The 18,452-nt window shown below is 42.4% G+C and overlaps 1 protein-coding gene across 1 annotated transcript in view; it reads right to left on the reverse strand.

Moving 5' to 3' along the window:
• Positions 1-18,452, reverse strand: part of VPS53 (VPS53 subunit of GARP complex) — a 296,463-nt gene that overhangs the window by 258,629 nt on the left and 19,382 nt on the right. Inside the window, exons 3-4 of the mRNA XM_082246053.1 lie at positions 4,479-4,528; positions 1,489-1,555 (exon numbers count right to left, since the gene is read on the reverse strand). Coding sequence (XP_082102179.1) covers positions 1,489-1,555; positions 4,479-4,528 — 117 coding nt within the window. The remainder of the gene's footprint in view (positions 1-1,488; positions 1,556-4,478; positions 4,529-18,452) is intronic.

Genomic DNA, 18,452 nt, shown 5'->3' on the forward strand with positions numbered 1-18,452 from the left:
TCACAATTTGAAAACAGTGTGGCCATGAATAATAGACTACAAGTCCTCAACTAATTACAAGGGCGTTGGTTAGAGCTCTGGTAGTTCATTGATCTTCCTGCTCTCAAGTAACTGCCTGCCCTATCAGAAGTATGAGCAGACAGCTATGCTGAGAGTCTGACAGAGCCAGACATTGCACCCACGATCTGCTGAAAGTGGGTGCAAAGCACTGCAGGCTTCTTAAGGGAAAGAAATAATAAATGCAAAATTGTTTTTACTTTTTCTTAATTATTTTTTTTCAAAAAGGTGGCCATAGCCTTTTAATTTAACAGCGATATATACCTAAATAGGTCCATGTGCAACAGATGGAGTATCTTTGATCTAGTTGACCATAGGAAACAGAACTGAAAATGTCTAAACAAAACATTTAACCTGGCATGGCCAACAAAAATAAAGAACAAAGAAAGGCAAGGTTCTTGGGAAATCACATTTCCGGTGTATGTGAAAGAACTACAGTACAGAAGCTTTTAAGGAAACTTGTTACACCCTGTAGAGGAATTTTCACACCCAGCCCCTGCAATTTCCATGTATGAAAAGAGGTCATTATCAGGGTATCTTATGGCAGCTAGATCCCAACCTTTAGGCTTTAAATAAAAAATGACTTGACAAAAATATGCCAATATCACCACTGGTGTGTGTGTGTGTGTGTGTGTGTGTGTGTGTGTGTGTGTATGTGTGTATGTGTATATATATATATATATATATATTACACACACACACACACACACACGTACATACTGTATATTGTATATCTATATACACACACATGCTGTATACTGGTTGGGAAAGACTATAGGAGGTAGTGACTTGTGCAGTCACAGACCCAACTGACCTTAGGCTTCGTGCTTGGAATCACAGGGTGCAGGTTTATGTTATGCAGTGCTGCTACTAGACACTCCCAAGCACATAACAATAAGTGATTATTTCACCTGGAAACGGGTGTATAGTTCTACCTTTGAGCCAGGTACACACGGCGCGAATATCGGCCAGAATCTGTGCATCTCCTTCAGGCCGTATGTATGCCAGCCTGTCCAAATGGCTGGCTTCTGTTGAACAGGCTTGCTGGAAAACCAGCATCCTATCTGGTCATTAGGGAGATTGCTGTACTAACATTGGATAGTTAGTACAGGGAGCTCCTCCAAAACTTCTTAGCTTTTTTTTTCATTCTAGTGTGTACTAGGCTTTAGAGAGGGGAAAACTGCATAATCTGGCTATTTGGTTTCCTTAACATTGAATGAGCCACTATGGGTGAAAATTGGATAAGATTTTACATTAAAGCAAGCCATAGACACATTGAAATTCAACCGGTCCAGCAGCATCGACCAGCCTGTTGGGTTTAACATGCACGATCACTGCCGTAGGCTATGGCCAGCCTTACAATGTGAGAAACAAAATAAAAGTAAAATCCTGCTGGGTGAAAAAAATTGTCATGGAAACATTCATTGATACCTGTCTGCCATCTTGCCCGACATTCGTCTGGCCTCGTACCACACCTCGGATGCTGTCATCTAAACGCCTGGGGTGTGAGAAAATGAATATATATAAGAATAAGTAATGTGATGACACACACAAATGGTGGAATTGTTTTCCTTATTTATGCAGCCAATCAATCAAATATAAGAATTTTTTTTGTGGACTAGTATTAATAGTCCTACCCAATGTTCTCTTGCCAAACTACTCAGACCCATCTACTCTCCCATCAATACAACATAATGACTAATCATTGTGTGCACTCAAAGTAAAGCCTAGGAGGAGGTCGTTTTTTTGCACTTATCAAACAGATATAACAAAAGTTTCCAATGGTATATTCAATGGACAAAAAGGGAGCAATTAACAAAAGTTAATTGTTAGGGTAGAATATTTAAAGGAACCCACAATCAAAGAAATAGGAAAGGTGCCACTGGAGACTTGATTTTAAGGGGGCAGGCTCCAGGGCTGTCATGCAGATCCTAGATTTAGTACCTGTTAAATCTCGGAACAGAAAGAAGCATACAGGATGAGGTTTCCTATTATTATGACTCCACAGGCTGAATGCATGTTCCAAGTAAATGAAAAACCAGGTAAAGAGGCTAGGGCAAGAAAGACATCCCTGGTGTCTGTACCAAGTCAGCAGTAGCAATTTCTATATTTCCATCCTCATTGGCTCATTTTAATGTCTTAGGCCTCGCGCACACTGGGCATAAAAAAAAATGCAGCTTTTAAGGGTGTTTTACTTTTTTATCGGCCTCTAAAACGCCCTCCGTGTTAGCCTATGTCTATGCACACATAGGCATTTACAGGCAGAAAAAAAAAACATCACTTGTGCGCACAGGAGAGGAGTGTTTTAGTAATAAAAAAAATGCATGACTCTCCTAAACGTTAGGCATGTTTAGTGCTTGAGTGTTAATTTCAATGGTCAAAAAAAAATCATATTCTGGTCAATGAAAAATGAATGCCAAAAGGCTTGATGAATCCCTGAGGAAGTCACATGATCGTGACGATACACGTGGGGGGAGTCGGGTGACAGAGGACTGTGTTTGTGGAACATAGGAGAGCAAACGGGAGCTGCAGCCCCCTTGGATGATTTTTTAAAGCTCACTGTCTCAAGTTTTAATGTAAGTGGATATTATGCAATAAATGTGAAACCTTTGAAAGAAGAAAAGCACTACTAATTAAATTATATTCATTTGGGACAGTCACATTTCTTTTCTTTTATTGTAACTGAATAATGATAGCAGTTTTTTGGCTTGAAAGTAAGGTTTTGGTTTAAAAACAATAATTGGATTGCACACGGATAGGCTCAGCCAACATTTTTGATTTTAAAATGCTTGACGCGCCTGAATGCACCTAATGTATTTGAAAAAGTTTAAGGCGTGTTTTTAACAGTGATTTTCTCCTGCCAGAAAAAAGGCGCTCGGAAAAGCTGGGAAAAAGTCCAGTGTGCATGAGGCCTTACTGTTTCATGTGAATGAACTTAAAGTGTTTATTCCCATTCATAAAAGACAACGTTGGTTATGAGTAAGCGACCTACAGAGTCTTGAAACGCGTTAACCGTGTCCATGTCTGTCGATGCACCGTTGTCTTTTATGAATGGGAATAAACACTTCAAGTTCATTCACCTCTGAGTGCGGTCACTTTTTCTCTTTGGAAGCTTGATTACTGGATGGCGGATCCGACCAGCACCTGGGCATTTGTGCCTCACCTGAGAGGCTTTTTCTGTGTTGTTTTAACTTACTGTTTCATGTACTGTATATAGGCATAAAGAAAAGGGAATGAGATAAAGTAAAGATCACAAACTATGCTGCTCTTCCACTAACATTTGTCACAAGAAATGGGAGCCTTTCCATAAATCCAGACTTGAATATTAATGTATAGAGCAGTCATTGCCACTTAGGGAAATATTTTTAAACCATAGTAAGTGTGTTAAAATATTTTTCCGTAGAAAATAATCAATAAATGTAGATTAAAGTGGAACTGAAGGCGTTTTTACAAACAATTGCGAGAAGGCAGGCTATTAATTGAAGTAAAACCATGCAATGTCTCTTTTGCAAAAAAATACACCTATATGCCTGCTCAAGTCTTCTGCAGTATGTAAACTGAGATGGGCATGCGCACCTCAGCTTACAATAGCTAGCATGATCCTTGTGTGGCGGAATGAGTGACTCCTGTGAATGTCCAGGGGTTACATCGTCCGACACCAGCCAATGAAGAGGTCTTAAGACTGGCACCAGTGAGGGAACCCTTGCAGGCTTCAAATCGTTAGATAGGAAGTAAGTACAGTGACTGTAGTAAGGCATAGTCATAATACCTTTTCATTTTGGTACATCCCTCGCTGCTCAGAAATATGCATATAAAAGATTTAACACCCAAACATCAACACAAGATAATTCCAGCAGTACAAATTAGTTTGGATTTACTATAAAATGACATAGATGCAGTTAAAACTAGAAAACGATACATACCAGTTTAAGGGACTGTAATCTGTAAATACAAGCTATTGAATAATGCTATATTGCAAGCAATGTTGGATTTCAGCAGAATTTGAAAAAATAGCCAACATTAAGGCCCCTTTAACACTGGTGGAGTGTGCCAGCAGACCTGCCTGCTCAGCAGGGGGAATCTCTCTGCTGATCCCCGCTGAGCAGGCGGATGACAGGCCCATATTCAGACACCTCCCGCTGTTCTCTATGGGGCAGTCGGATGGAAGCAGACTGCCTGTCAGTTTCCATCCAACTGGCATCTGATCCGCAACCGCAAGACGGATGGGGAACTGAACCTCATCCATCTGTTTTAAGAGGACAGGATCGGCTCGCATATCAGCGGACATGTGTCTCCATAGAGAGCAATGGATGGTCCGCCTAAAGAAACACTGACAGGTGGACCCAGTCAGTGTGAAAAGGGCCAAATAAAAAAAAAAAGCCGACATGTCATGCAGATAAAGTGAAACACTGTTTACATACCTTATTTTCAAACGGATTTTGCTAACAACATCATCAATGTTTGACAAAGACTGTAAATAAAAGAAAGAAAGGTTATAGCTTATTTCAAATTATTGATGCTAACCTGATCAACAATTTAAACTTCATTCATCCCTATTCACGCATTTCACTGAACTGTGGCCACTCTGAATAACCCTTTGTAAGGTTTCTCGGGCTCCAGCTGTGTGAGTGTCCAGGACCATGAAGATGTCACTCCCACGCATGGTATGCCGGACCTTCAGAGTGCATGCGCTGGTGACGACACCAGCTACATCCAGTATGAATATCTCCTAAAAGCTGCAATATTAGAAGATATTTACTGTACCTACAGTTAAGCCTTCTTTACAAATCCTATGACAGGTAAGCCTCAGTTCACACTGCTGCAACTTCATTGTGGTGCAATTTCCAGTGTGACTTTGCAGTGCAACTTACTAGCGACTATCATGTGGCATCAAAGTAGTGCAGGACTTGAGTCTCATTTATTGGAACAACCACCATTGAAATAAATGTGATTTCACTTGTCATGCAACTTTATGTGTTGCAAGTCACAGCATTGTGAACCAGGGCTTAAGCCTCGTTCACACTTCTGCAGCTCTGCAAGCCAAGTTTTGCACAGGCACAGCAGCTCATTTATGTGAATGGGCTGCCATGCCACCTGAAAATGCAAGGAAAAGGTCCCTGCTCCACTTTCTATATTCACAGACCGCACTGAAACCTCAAGTGCAGTGCGGTTCTCAGTGCGGGAAGCGCTGTTAAGATTTCAAGTACATGCGGGTGCCATTAGGATTAATGGCACCCGTACGTATCTCCTGCGTTTCCCTGTGTGGTTGTTTGCATCTCCGGGAACAGGTGTGGACCTGCAGCGGGAACCACCCACACAATGGTGAACCAAGCCTAGTGCTGGACATACACGTACAGAATTTCGGCCAAAACTGGTCATTTTCTGAAAGATCAGTCGGCATTTGTGCCGTTACTGGACATAACTTTACCAATGATTTTTACCACGGGCCCGGCTAATGTCAATGGATTCAAAGCGAAACGTTTACCGTTTCAATTAAAGTGTATACGTGTATGTTACAATCTAAACGAAAATCATTTTCCGTCTATAATTTATATATGTTCTTATTGTTATTATTGTTCTGTCAGTTAGTGGCCAATTCGTTTTTGACCGACGAATAATCCTTCAGTCTGTTCAGGCCGAAATTCTGTATTTGTATGGCCAGCATAAAACTACGTTTCAACTTTACATGTCGATTTTTGACTAAGGAACAATTTAAAAGTTTGTATCAATATTAAAAGTTTCCTACCCCAAGCAACTTTACATAACAAGTAATTACACATGTATTGATCAAGCCAAAGAAATAAAGCTTGATTGGGGTTTTCTAAAGCTCAGTAGACTATGGAAATTTTAGTTTAGACGTCATAAGGTCTCCTTGCCTTCAAATATTGTAAAAGAAATGTTTCGTTCAAATAAAAATGATTTAAAGCCCAATACATATAATGGCAAAAGTTGCCATAGAGTACAATAACCTATGTCAACCAAGATCTCTTTATATCAGTTTTACTAAACTATATCCAGACTGGCTGTCATTTGCTACATATCTTCGTTCCTTTTTTTTACGTAGATAGTGATAGATTACGTTTTCATAGGTGATAGACTGCTTAATAATATAAAAAACAGTAGGTGAGCTGGGATGCAATGGTGTACTTGTACTGCTCAGCAAAAGCAGCATGAACACTAAACTAAAGGATAAATGGCGACCCCTAGTGGATGTAACTAGGTAATTTCAAAAGCCAAGCCAAATCTTGAAAGCAATGTGCTTTTCTTACTTTTTCAAAGAAGATGCAAAGATTTCTAACCACTTCTTTATGAAAATAGAAAAACCTACAATTGAATAAATTTTTCTTGTGTATTATGAACAGCCAGCTGATTTTTTCAATTAAAAAAAGTTAAAGGAGCAAAATGTTCAGTGCAAAAGTACAGTTCCTGTAGCAACCATTAAGAATTCATCATGTGCTGTTAGAATGTAAAGCTTAATTCCAGGTATGGACATTTTTGCGTAGTTACGCTGATCCAGCTTGGACCATGGGTTTGGTTGGTGGCTGTTCCTCCTCTACACTGAAGCTGGCGCTGGGATCCAATCATATAACCAAACCCCAGCTCCCTCAGCATAGGTAAGTATACAGATCTTTCCTTTACAGGTTAGTTAGAATAGGTTTAGAATGGGAGTGGGTACAGGTTTAATGATAGTTAGGTTTTGACTGGACTTCCCTAACTACGATGAAGGTTCTACAAAGGCAGATGCTGGACTTGCATCAATATGGCCCTATGTACTGGTCTCTAAATTTAGAGTGTATGACATTCAGCTTGATGCTCTTACCAAATATGCATACAGTTCATGAGCTGAGGCAGAATATGCTGGAGACATGAGCTAAATAATGCGAACTAATAGGCTTCAGGGATGAAAACCCAGAATTATGTAGACCTAGAGACAAAACTATTTTTTTTTTCCAGATAGAGTACAGAAAGGTAAAAACCCATTTCAGGTGTAGAAGTAGTTTTTTTGCTTCATGTGTGGAGGTCCTAGCCCAGTCCTAGGTCATACCTAGAGTCATGAAGTCATTCATATGAAAAATGACCAAAAAATAATTGGTCAGCAGAGTCTACCAAAGCAAACATTTGTGGGTATAGGCCCTGCTCACACTTCAGCATATCACAATCGTGGGCAGAATCGCACAATTGGTGCTTTGGTGGTGCTTCAAGCGAGCTTTGTCATAGACTTCTATGGAGGCTTTGAAGACGCTTTGTAGTACCACTAAAGTGACATGGGGTATAATTTTTGAAGCAAAGCCAAAGCAAAGCAAAAGCAAGGTGTAAACAGGACTGTAAGCGGCCCATTTTATTTAGTGACAGGGGCCTTGACTAGCGCTCAAACAGCTTTAACAAAGCGTGTCCGAAGACTTGTTTTGAAGCAAGTGTAAACTAGCCTATCGAGAGCTGTCACAGGAACAACTGTCCCCCAAGATTTCCCCTATATTTCTGTTCTGGAGACAACTCAAAATGTTGTATTTACCCTTACTTTCATTTAGGATAATTAAAGAAAGTGAATCTCCCTAACCGGGACACAGACTGCAATAAAAATGCCTTTCTAGTTCACACCAGATGCTTTCCAGTAGTGATCGACCGATATCGGTTTTTCGTTGCCGATACCGATATTTTGGCCATTGCATATTGGTATCGGCTGATATTTTTGTACATTTAAAATTTTGCAAAATAAACACAAATTTTGACACAAATCTGTTACTGAACATGTAAAACTTTATTTATTAACATTTTTAACATTAAGGGCTCGTTCTTCACACCTTAACTGCATGAGAACTGATAGGAAAACTTCAATTGCAGGGACATTTCGTTTCACATCATTCTGATTGTGCATTAATGCATAATAAACTGCTGCAGTAGTGCACTCACTCACTGCAATAATTTTAAATCACTACTGAAGTGCAGCCAGTGCAAAACTGCTAGAAAAAAAGCTAGGCAACAGCTAGACAGTGGATTTGAGTGGACACTACTCTTTTCAATACTCCCAGTTAAGTAGAACAATATTATACTGCAAAAAGCACAACATTTCAGCATGTCCATGGTCACCTGTTAAAGGGCTTCTGTTTTGTTCATATAATGCTGCCACTTCCTCATAAACATGCAGAGGAGGAGAGGAGGACAGAGGAGCAGAGAGAGAGCTATCTTCTAGCATGGGAAGCAAGTCTTTTGTAGCGTGCCTCATTTTCTTTCTACCACTGAAGAGGATCACTTCTTCTGTCAATTACTGGTTCTATCAAAAAGAAATGAAGTTCATCATCCAGGCTCATTATTGCACATTCAGAAGAAATTGAATCCTCCGTATGAGGCCCCAATAAAAACACTGAAAATGTCCTGATAAATTCGACCACAATGAAGATTCTCTTCGGTCCGTTGATTAATTTTTGGACATTTTCTGTTTTTACAGAATGATGCTCTTTCAGATTATAAAATTAGTGATCTGGACTTGTCTTTTCTGCAGGAACCTCCTGCACCTACTATTGAATATCTTCTGTCAGCCATTGTTTTGTCTTTGCCAATACATCAGAAGTGAAAGCATGGTTCTTGTATCGAGGATTCAAAAGACTTGCAAGCACAACATTTTTAATCTGTTCATGCTTCTCAAAACATATCAATCAAAGCTCTTTGGCTCGGCAGACCATCATTTGAAAGTTGGAGGGTGTTGTGTGCCATGACACTGAGGTATGACATATCAGCAAGCCTCATTCCTTTCTGTAGGTTTGCTCCACTGTCTCGAAGTAGCACAAGTAACACTCTGTCTTTGTTGATTCCCCAGTCTTCAAGCATGCCTAGAAACATTTCTCTACTGTACTCAGTGTGGGATCCTTGCATCACTTTTGTATTCAACACCAATTGCCTTTTTGTCCATCCGCTGTCAATGAAGTCACATGTAAGAATCATTAGTCATTCGTCTGACTTTGTTTGTCCTGACCAGCAGTCAGTCGTAAATGTGAGTGAGTTGCCAGCATTCTTTGGTTGCAGCATAGCCTTTACTTTGTCAACGACCTTTTGGTGAATCTTTCCCAGCATTTCTGTTCGATAATACTGCTCACTCTTCAGTGTGTATCTTGGCTCAAGTATGGACATCAACCGCTTAAATCTTGTGTCAGGCACTATTGTAAATGGCTGGTTATCAGTTACAATCATCTCTGTGATTACTCTGTCCAGCAGTTGGGATCTTCCATCTGAATCTAGACAGTGACACCTGTTATTTTTCTGAAACATATTTGTTATTGTTGCCTGGGACAGTGGAGGAGGTATTTCAAAATCACATTGATATTTATTTTGTTTTTTCTGTGCTGCATGATATAATTCAATATGATAAACTCTTAGATGGACCCAAAGATTTGACTTATTTTTGTTTTTTGCAGTTACTGATCCCATGCTTTTATTGTTTGTGCATGTGTTGCACACTACTGCTTTTCCTGGAGAAGGTTGAGACGAGAAATAGTCCCAGACCACACTTTTACTTTTCTCATCCATCTCCATTGCAATTTGAAAGACACAAAAAAAGTTGAAAAAAAAATGGCTTGCTGGCACCCTGTTGTGGGTCAGTCGGTGGCTGACGCCTGGCAGTGTGGGTGGCTTGCTGGCACCCTTGTGGGTTGGTGGCTGACGCCTGGCGGTTTGGGTGGCTTGCTGTCACCCTGTTGTGGGTTGGTGGGTAACGCCTGGCAGTGTGGGTGGCTTGCTTGCTGGCACCCTGTTGTGGGATGGCTGGCTGCTGTCACCCTGTTGTGGGTCGGTGGCTGACACCTGGCAGTGTGGGTGGCTTACTTGCTGGCACCCTGTTGTGGGGTGGCTGGCTGCTGTCACCCTGTTGTGGGTCGGTGGCTGACGCCTGGCACTGTGGCTGGCTTGGTGTCACCCTAATGTGGGTGGCTGGCTTGCTGGAACACTGTGGTGGTTGGTTGGCTTGGTGTCACCCTGTTTTGCGTGGCTTGCTTGCTGGAACACTGTGGTGAGTGGCAGGCTTGGGGTCACCCTGTTGTGTGGGTGGCTGGCTTGCTGGAACACTGTGGTGGGTGGCTGGCTTGGGGTCACCCTGTTGTGTGGGTGGCTGGCTTGGTGTCACTCACCCTGGCCTGTTGTGGGTGGCTAGCTTGCTGAAACACTGGTCTGTGGTGGCGGGCTTGGTGTCATCTGGGTGGCTGGTTTGCTCACTGGAACCCTGTTGTGGGGTGGCTGGCTGGCTGCTGGAACCCTGTTGTGGGGTGGCTGGCTGGCTGCTGGCACCCTGTTGTGGGGTGGCTGGCTGGCTGCTGGCCTGGCACCCTGTTGTGGGGTGGGTGGCTGGCTGCTGGCCTGGCACCCTGTTCTGTTGTGAGTCATGTGGCTGAGGCAAGGGCCTGTGTGTGGGTGGATGGCTGGCTGGCACCATGACCGGACTGCAGCTGTGCACACGAGGCTGTCCGAGGCGTGGGAGGCGGTCTTAGAAGGCAGAAGTGTGCAGCGCGTGGTGAAATGACGTCACATATGGGCCACGCAGGTGTGGGAGGCGTTCTTAGAAGGCAGAACGTGCATACGTAATGACGTCATGAAAATATCGGCTATATCGGTAGCTCAGAGGCCTATTCCGATATATCGGGGAAAGTGCATATCGGCCCTCGATAAATCGGCTTTGCCGATAATCGGTTGATCTCTGCTTTCCAGTACGTTTTTAAACTGCATCCGGAATGCATTTCCAGTGTTTACCATTCCAATGACCCTAATTTACACTACACCCATGTGGTCATTTTTAGTGCTTTCAACAAAAGTACAACCTGCTACATTTTCTTTCTCCTGAACGCATCAAAATGCATGTTAACACAGGCAAGCGTACCATAATGCAGGGCTTGACAAATCCCAGGTTCCGGGTTGCCATGATGACTAGAAATTGCACCACTGATTGTCAGAGCAAGTGATAGGAGAGAGATTTGTGGTGTAAACATCACAGATCTCTCTGCTGACAGCGGGGATGTGTGCAAAGCAGGGTGACAGAAACTAGAACATCCCTTAAAAAAACAGTACAGCTACATTACACTCCCTAGGCACACAGTTAACCTTTTGATTGCCCCATATGTTAACCCCTTCCTGCCCAGTGTAATTAGTACAGTGACAGTGCATTTTATTAGCACTGATCACTGTATTAGTGTCACTGGAGATGTTAGTGTCAATTAACCAGTATCAGAATGCCAGCCATACTATCCCAGTCTCGCTATAAGTCGTTGATCACCCCCATTACTAATATAAAAAAAATTCTTCCAGAATATATAAAGTAATTTGTAAATGCTATAATATTCACGCAAACCAATCAAAATACACTTACTGGGATTTTTTTTTACCAAAGACATATAGCAGAATACATTTTAGGCTAAATTTATGAAGACCTTTTTTTTTTTTCTATGGGATATGTTTTATAGCAAAAAAAAAAAATGTTTTTTCAAAATTTTCGATCTTTTTTGTTTATAGGGCAAAAAATAAAAAAAAAACACAGTGATGATCAAATACCACCAAAATAAAGCTCTATTTGTGTGAAAAAAAATTGATATAAATTTTCATTTGTGTACAGTGCTGTATGACTGTGAAATTTTCAGGTTGTGCAAGTAGTGCATCGTCATATAGCGAAAAAGTTTTGGTAGTTAAAAAAGAAAAATGGCTCCAAACCTTTTAGCTGGTTCCAAGGTTTAAAGCAACTTTCTCAAGCCCTGCCGTAATGCACATAGTCCTGAATGAAAATAAAGACCTTTTAAGTGTCAAAATGAAATGCATAAATGCGTATGCAAAAACTGATCCGGAATGCAGAAACTGTGGTGTGAACAAGCACTAAGATCTAATATAAGAATAGACTGAATGGGTTTGTGTGGACACAATGCAAGAAAACAACACCAATTTTCATAGCTTTTCAGGTGCAGAAATGCTAGATGCCATTTCAAGGCATTTACCAGACCACAGCCACCCCAAATTGTGGTTTCCCTGAAACACGAATATTCAATTAAACCAATTAATTTGCCCAAAAATGATTGTGTTATTTTAATAGAGCAAACATCAAACAGGATTCTGTAAGGGCCGATTTACATGTGCAGATATTACTGCCACCCCTCTGCAAAGTGATTTTTGATGGAACGATTTATTAGATGGCATTTGAGAGGCAGTGAAGAGACAACCCACTGCTTGTTTTAACCCTCTGCATTTGGGTCACCTTTGGCAGCAGTACCTCCTCTCATATTGGTATGCCATTAAATCTTTGCTGCAATGTGAAGCAAAGCGCCGATGCGGTGGCTTGTGTACAGCCCTGAATGGTTGCATGCCCTACTTCAGGTGGGCAGTCAAGGAGGGGGGGGGGGGGGTCAGTAAATTAATGGCTCATTTAACTGCTTTTACAGCCTCATGTGGGAACGAGCCTCCCAAACAAGGGCATGAAACAACTTAGGGCTGTTAACATGCTGCAGCTGAAATGCTTTGGTTTGTGGCCATGGCAAAAATGAAATGGCATGTCGCATATGGTATGTAGTACTGACACTGAAGGCAATAAATGGGGCTGTGCCGCATTTGATTGTGGAGCAGTGGGTTGACATTTTGAGGGCTACAGCAGGCAGTGGGGTGACAACATATTGTCCCCTCACTACCTTTCAAAACGTCCTCTGAAAAGCAATCCACCTCAGATCATTTTTCAGAGGGATGACAGTACTAACCTCATGTGTGAACTAGTCTAAATAGAAGAGTTAAAGATCATCTGTGTTGGCATAGGTGTTATACTGCAGGGGAAAACTTGCTTACAACAGAATTTTATTCTTGTCTCTTTACCATTGTATACCCTTAAAACTGAGAAAATACTGTTAGCACAAAAAAAAAAGATCAATCCGGTGGAAAAGGCACTGTCATTCTTGAGGAATAATGTTACCCAGTCGAAAAAAACGAGTTTATTCAAGTCAGTCCTGTAGCTTTTTTCCATGCATGCTATTTGTGGGTTAATCTGAGTGCTTTTTTACTATTTATCCACTAGATGGCAGCAAAATAATGCCTTTTAGTCAGATTACATTACAGAACCACACATTTATTGCTTCAAGAGTAAAGGACAATTCACACTGTAATCGCAGAGCAGCTGGAATGGCTCAGAGCTTCGACCACTCTGCGTTGCTGGCTGGCTAGGGGGCAGAGTGGTGCACGATTCAACACAGTGCACCCTTCCTTTTTTTTTTTTTGTTGTTCTGCCCCAGCTTTATTTGAGGTGTACAAAACATCCAATTCATTCACTGCAATGTCATTTGTGCGATTTGGACTGGTACTGCTGCAATAAAGTGCAGCATTTCTGTATTTTAGCACAGCGCTAGGCTGTGTTGCAGTGTAAATGAGACACATAGGAAACAACAATTGTTTCCTGTGTGTCACTGCAGTGACAGAGGTTTTACCATGCTGTTAAACCTCTGTCACTGCACATAGTGTGAATTGGCCCTAAAGAAAAAAGCAATACATGCACATTTTTTTACATTAACCCTTTAAAAGACCCTGCAAGTACAGAAAAAACACCTGTTGATCTGCCAGAAATGCAATCAGCTGCCAATTACTGTTTAGCGTGCCAAAACACAGCATTTTTGTCGACTGAGGGGTGTTAGCCCAGACTGCGCAAACCCACCCCCTGTCCCACTAGCTACAACATAGTGATCAATCATTCTGTAATCCCACAATAACTAGGAGGGTGAATCAGACTCCTGTAGACAACACAGCAAGTAGGTACAGGACCAAAAACCTTTTTGGCACTTAGATATATAACACTTTTAGTGGTATATTTACATAGTTACATAGTAGGTTAGGTTGAATAAAGACAATAGTCCATCCAGTTCAACCTGTGTAGGTGTGCGTGGCTGTAATCATCTCACATAGCCCTTAATGTCCTGATCCTTGAGATGCAATAAGAGTCTTTTGAAAGCCACCATACTTCCCGCAGAAACCACCTCTTGTGGTAGAGAATTCCACAATCTTGTAGCCCTAACAGTAAAGAACCCTCCTCGTTGCCTGAGGTTAAAACGCTTCTCCTCTAATCGCATTGTATGTCCTCGAGTCCTCATGAATATCCTTCGAATGAACAGTTTTTTTTCTAAGCTGAGATCCCCATTAAGATATTTAAAAATTGCCATCATGTCCCCCCTCAGACGTCTCTTCTCCAGGGAGAATAAATCGAGCGATTGCAGCCGCTCTTCATAGTTAAGGTCCTCCAACCCCCTAATCAGTTTAGTTGCCCTTCTCTGGACTCTCTCCAGCTCCAACACATCCCTCCTGAGGACTGGCGACCAGAACTGGACAGAATACTCCAGATGTGGTCGAACCAGAGTTTTATAAAGTGGAAGGATTATAGTCTTATCTCTGGAATACATCCCTTTCTTTATGCATGCTAATAATCTGCTGCCTTTGGCAGCTGCCGCTTGACATTGCATGCTGTTGCCTAATCTATCATCAACCAGGACTCCCAGATCTTTCTCCATTTTTGATTCCCCCAAGGGTTCCCCCCCTAACATGTATTGTGTTTTTATGTTTTTAGTCCCCAAGTGCAAAATCTTACACTTCTCCACGTTAAACCTCATTTGCCATGTCGTTGCCCACTCCGTTATTTTGTCCAGGTCATTCTGTAGGGTATCTGCTTCATGCTGTGTAGTTATTGCCCTGGCCAATTTTGTGTCATCTGCAAAAACTGATAACGAACTACTGATCCCGTCCTCAATGCTGTTTATGAATAAATTGAACAAGGTTGGTCCCAGGACTGAGCCCTGGGGCACCCCGCTTACTACCTCAGACCAGTCTGAGTATGCGCTGTTTATTACCACCCTTTGGACACGCCTTTTAAGCCAATTCCGTATCCAAGAGCAAACCTTGCTGTCGATACCTGCAGACCTTATTTTATAAATTAAGCGCTTATGGGGAACTGTATCAAACGCCTTAGCGAAATCCAAGTACACCACATCCACTGGTCTGCCCCTATCTAGCTCACAGCTCACCTCCTCGTAGAATGTTAGGAGATTGGTTTGACAAGAACACCCATTTGTAAACCCGTGCTGATTATTGCTGATGATGTTGTTGTCTTTAGCAAACTCTACGATATAGTCCCTTATCATCCCCTCCAGAAGTTTACATACTACTGATGTCAAACTGACAGGCCTATAATTTCCCGGGATATGCCTCTGCCCCTTTTTGAATATCGGAATCACGTTAGCTTTCTTCCAATCCCCTGGTACATCTCCTGTCCTAATACTGTCAGCAAAGATCAGGAACAGTGGTCTAGATATAACCTTACTGAGTTCCTTGAGTACTCTCGGATATACGCCATCCGGGCCTGGTGATTTGTTTGTGTTAAGTTTATCCAGCCTTTCCCTGATTTCACCCTCTGTTAGCCATAGTGGCAAGTCCTGTGTATTACTACTAACCATATAGTCGTGGTCAGTGTACCCCTCCTTTTCCTGTGTAAAGTCTGACGAGAAAAAAGCATTCAGTACGGTTGCTTTTTCAGTGTCCTCTGTAACCATCCTCCCATCATCGTTAATTATGTGTGCAATATGCTCTGCCCTAGTTTTTTTGCTGTTGATACATTTAAAGAATTTCTTTAGGTTTTTTTTTTACTATCCTCTGCCATTTGTCTCTCAAAGTTGATTTTAGCCATCTTGATTTCTTGTTTACTTTTCTTATTTGCCTCCTTGTATTGCTCGAATACCGATACTGTGCCCTCCGATTTATATTTCTTGAAGGCCAATTTTTTTCCCCTAATAAGTTTTTTTAACGCTGCGGTTTAGCCAGCTAGGTTTGGCTTGGTCTCTTCTAAATTTATTTCCCATAGGAATGCACTGCAAGATGCATTTGCTTAATATGTTCCTAAAGCATTCCCATTTTTCCTCTGTGGTCAGTGATCTCAGGGTTTGGTCCCAGTTTACCCCTTCCATCAATGAGTACAATTTTGGAAAGTTTGCCCTTCTGAAGTTTAGGGTTCTTATGTTCCCCACTTGCCTTGTTATATTGTTATTTATACTAAATGTGATCGCTAGAGCCCAGGTTGTCCTGGACTCCTACCTCCGAGATTATGTCTGGGTCATTAGTGATCGATAGATCCAGGACTGCGTTTTTTCTGGTAGGGGAATCCACCAACTGAGGCATGTAGTTGTCCTGTAAGGTTTCCGTGAATAGACGGGCCTTCTGTGAGTGTGCAATCCCCTCATCCCAGTCAATGTCGGGATAATTGAAGTCCCCCAATATGATGACTGATCCCAATCTTGCCACTTTACCCAAAAGTGCTAAAAATTCCAGCTCTACCTCCTCCCCTTGGTTAGGTGGCCTATAGCAAACCCCCACAACTACTTTTCCCTTTTCTCCTTCCCTATGGAGTTCAACCCACACAGATTCTACATCCATGCTCATCCCATCCGTAATGTCACTCCTTTCTATCACCTTTATATTGTTCTTGACATAGAGACATACCCCTCCCCCTCTTAAATGACCAAAAGGTAGTAAATCAGAGAGGTTCATTGTTAGCATTTTTTATACACTTTAAGTGGAATTAAAATGATTTGGTTGCATGTTTTCTTGTTGCCCGTTTTGTCATTACTGATGGTTTGTTTCCTGTGTACTGGTATGATTGCTTGTTTGTAGCCCATTATTTGTAAAAAAAATCGGATTTTTGTAAGATCTTACCGTAAAATCCTTTTCTCTTAGCTCATTGACAGACGTAGTCTTCTTGATTCACAAGAACTGGGTTATGTGGTCTCCGCAGGAGCAGGACTAGGCAGAAAGAAAAAACGTTCTGGGTCCACCTTAGGGGCAGTCCCTGAGGGTATATCCTCCCTCTCTCTGCTACAAGGCATCAGTTCTGTCACAAAGCAGCAACAGAGAATTTAACCCAACCCAACTCAATGATAGAGGGGCGGGTACTACGTCTGTCAATGAGCTAAGAGAAAAGGATTTTACGGTAAGATCTTACAAAAATCCGATTTTCTCTGTCGCTCATTGACAGACGTAGTCTTCTTGATTCACAAGAACTGGGACATCCAGAAGCAGTGCCACAAATGAGGGGTGGGATTGACCGAAATCAAAATCCAATCTAGAAGGCCCAACCGGTGCCAAACTAGAAGTTTTAAAGGCTCATTATAAACAAAGAATGAGACTCAAATGAAAATTTCCAACGGAAAAAAACCCTCGAGGTAGACCACTGGTCTCCTCAAATGGCGGCCTGCAAAACCTTGCGGCCAAACGAGGCATCAGACGATGCCATTACATCAACTTTATAATGTTTTGTAAAGGTATGCACCGACGACCAGGTAGCCGCCTTGCACACCTGGACCACTGACGCCTGATGGCGAAAGGCCCATGACGCACTAAGTGCCCGAGTGGAGTGCGCCTTAACAGGGAACGGGGGTTCCCGACCCTTAATAGAATAAGCCTGTACCACCGTCTGTCTGATCCATTTGGAAATAGTCGCGGCAGATGCAGGCAACCCCTTTTTGGGTCCATCCGGGATCACAAAAAGTGAATCCGTCTTGCGAAACGAGTGTCGTTTTCAAGTATACCCTGATCGCCCGGACCACATCCAAGGAGTGTAAAGCAAACTCCCGAGGATGACTGGGCTTAGGACACAGGGAAGGTAATACAATTTCTTCATTCAGATGAAATTCTGAAACCACTTTTGGTAGGAAGGATGGGTTCGGACGAAGAACCACCTTATCTCTATGAACCACCAGATATGGGGAACGACAAGATAAAGCGGCCAGTTCTGACACCCTGCGTGCAGAAGTAATAGCCACCAAGAAGGCCACCTTCTGGGACAACGTAGGTAGAGGAATCTCCCTAATATCTTCAAAGGGAGGTTACTGAACAACCGACAATACTAAATTAAGATCCCAGGGTGGTAACGGCGCGCGCACTGGCGGAGCCACATGTCGCACCCCCTGGATGAAATTCCGCACCAAGGAATGAGTAGCCAAAGGCTTCTGAAAGAAGATAGCTAATGCTGAGACCTGACCCTTGATAGTACTCAAGGCCAGTTTCTGCTCAACCCCTTGTTGCAGAAAAGCTAATATTCGACTAACCGAATAAGACCGTGGACGGAACCCCAAAGGTTCACACCATGCAATGTAGGACTTCCATGTGCGATGATAAATCTTTCTGGAAGTCGCTTTCCTTGCTTTAACTAGAGTAGGAATAACTGAAGCTGACAATCCCTTGTCCTTCAGCACCTGGGTCTCAATAGCCAGGCCATTAAAGCCAGCGATCGTAAAGCAGGATGGAAGATCGGTCCCTGAGACAGTAGGTCCTCCCTGAGAGGAAGTCTCCACGGGACGTCCGCCACCAGTCTGACCACGTCGGCGTACCAAGCTCGGCGAGGCCAGTCCGGAGCTACC

The sequence above is a fragment of the Pelophylax lessonae genome (assembly GCF_965119305.1).
Source record: "Pelophylax lessonae genome assembly, chromosome: 2".
Taxonomy (NCBI): domain Eukaryota; kingdom Metazoa; phylum Chordata; class Amphibia; order Anura; family Ranidae; genus Pelophylax; species Pelophylax lessonae.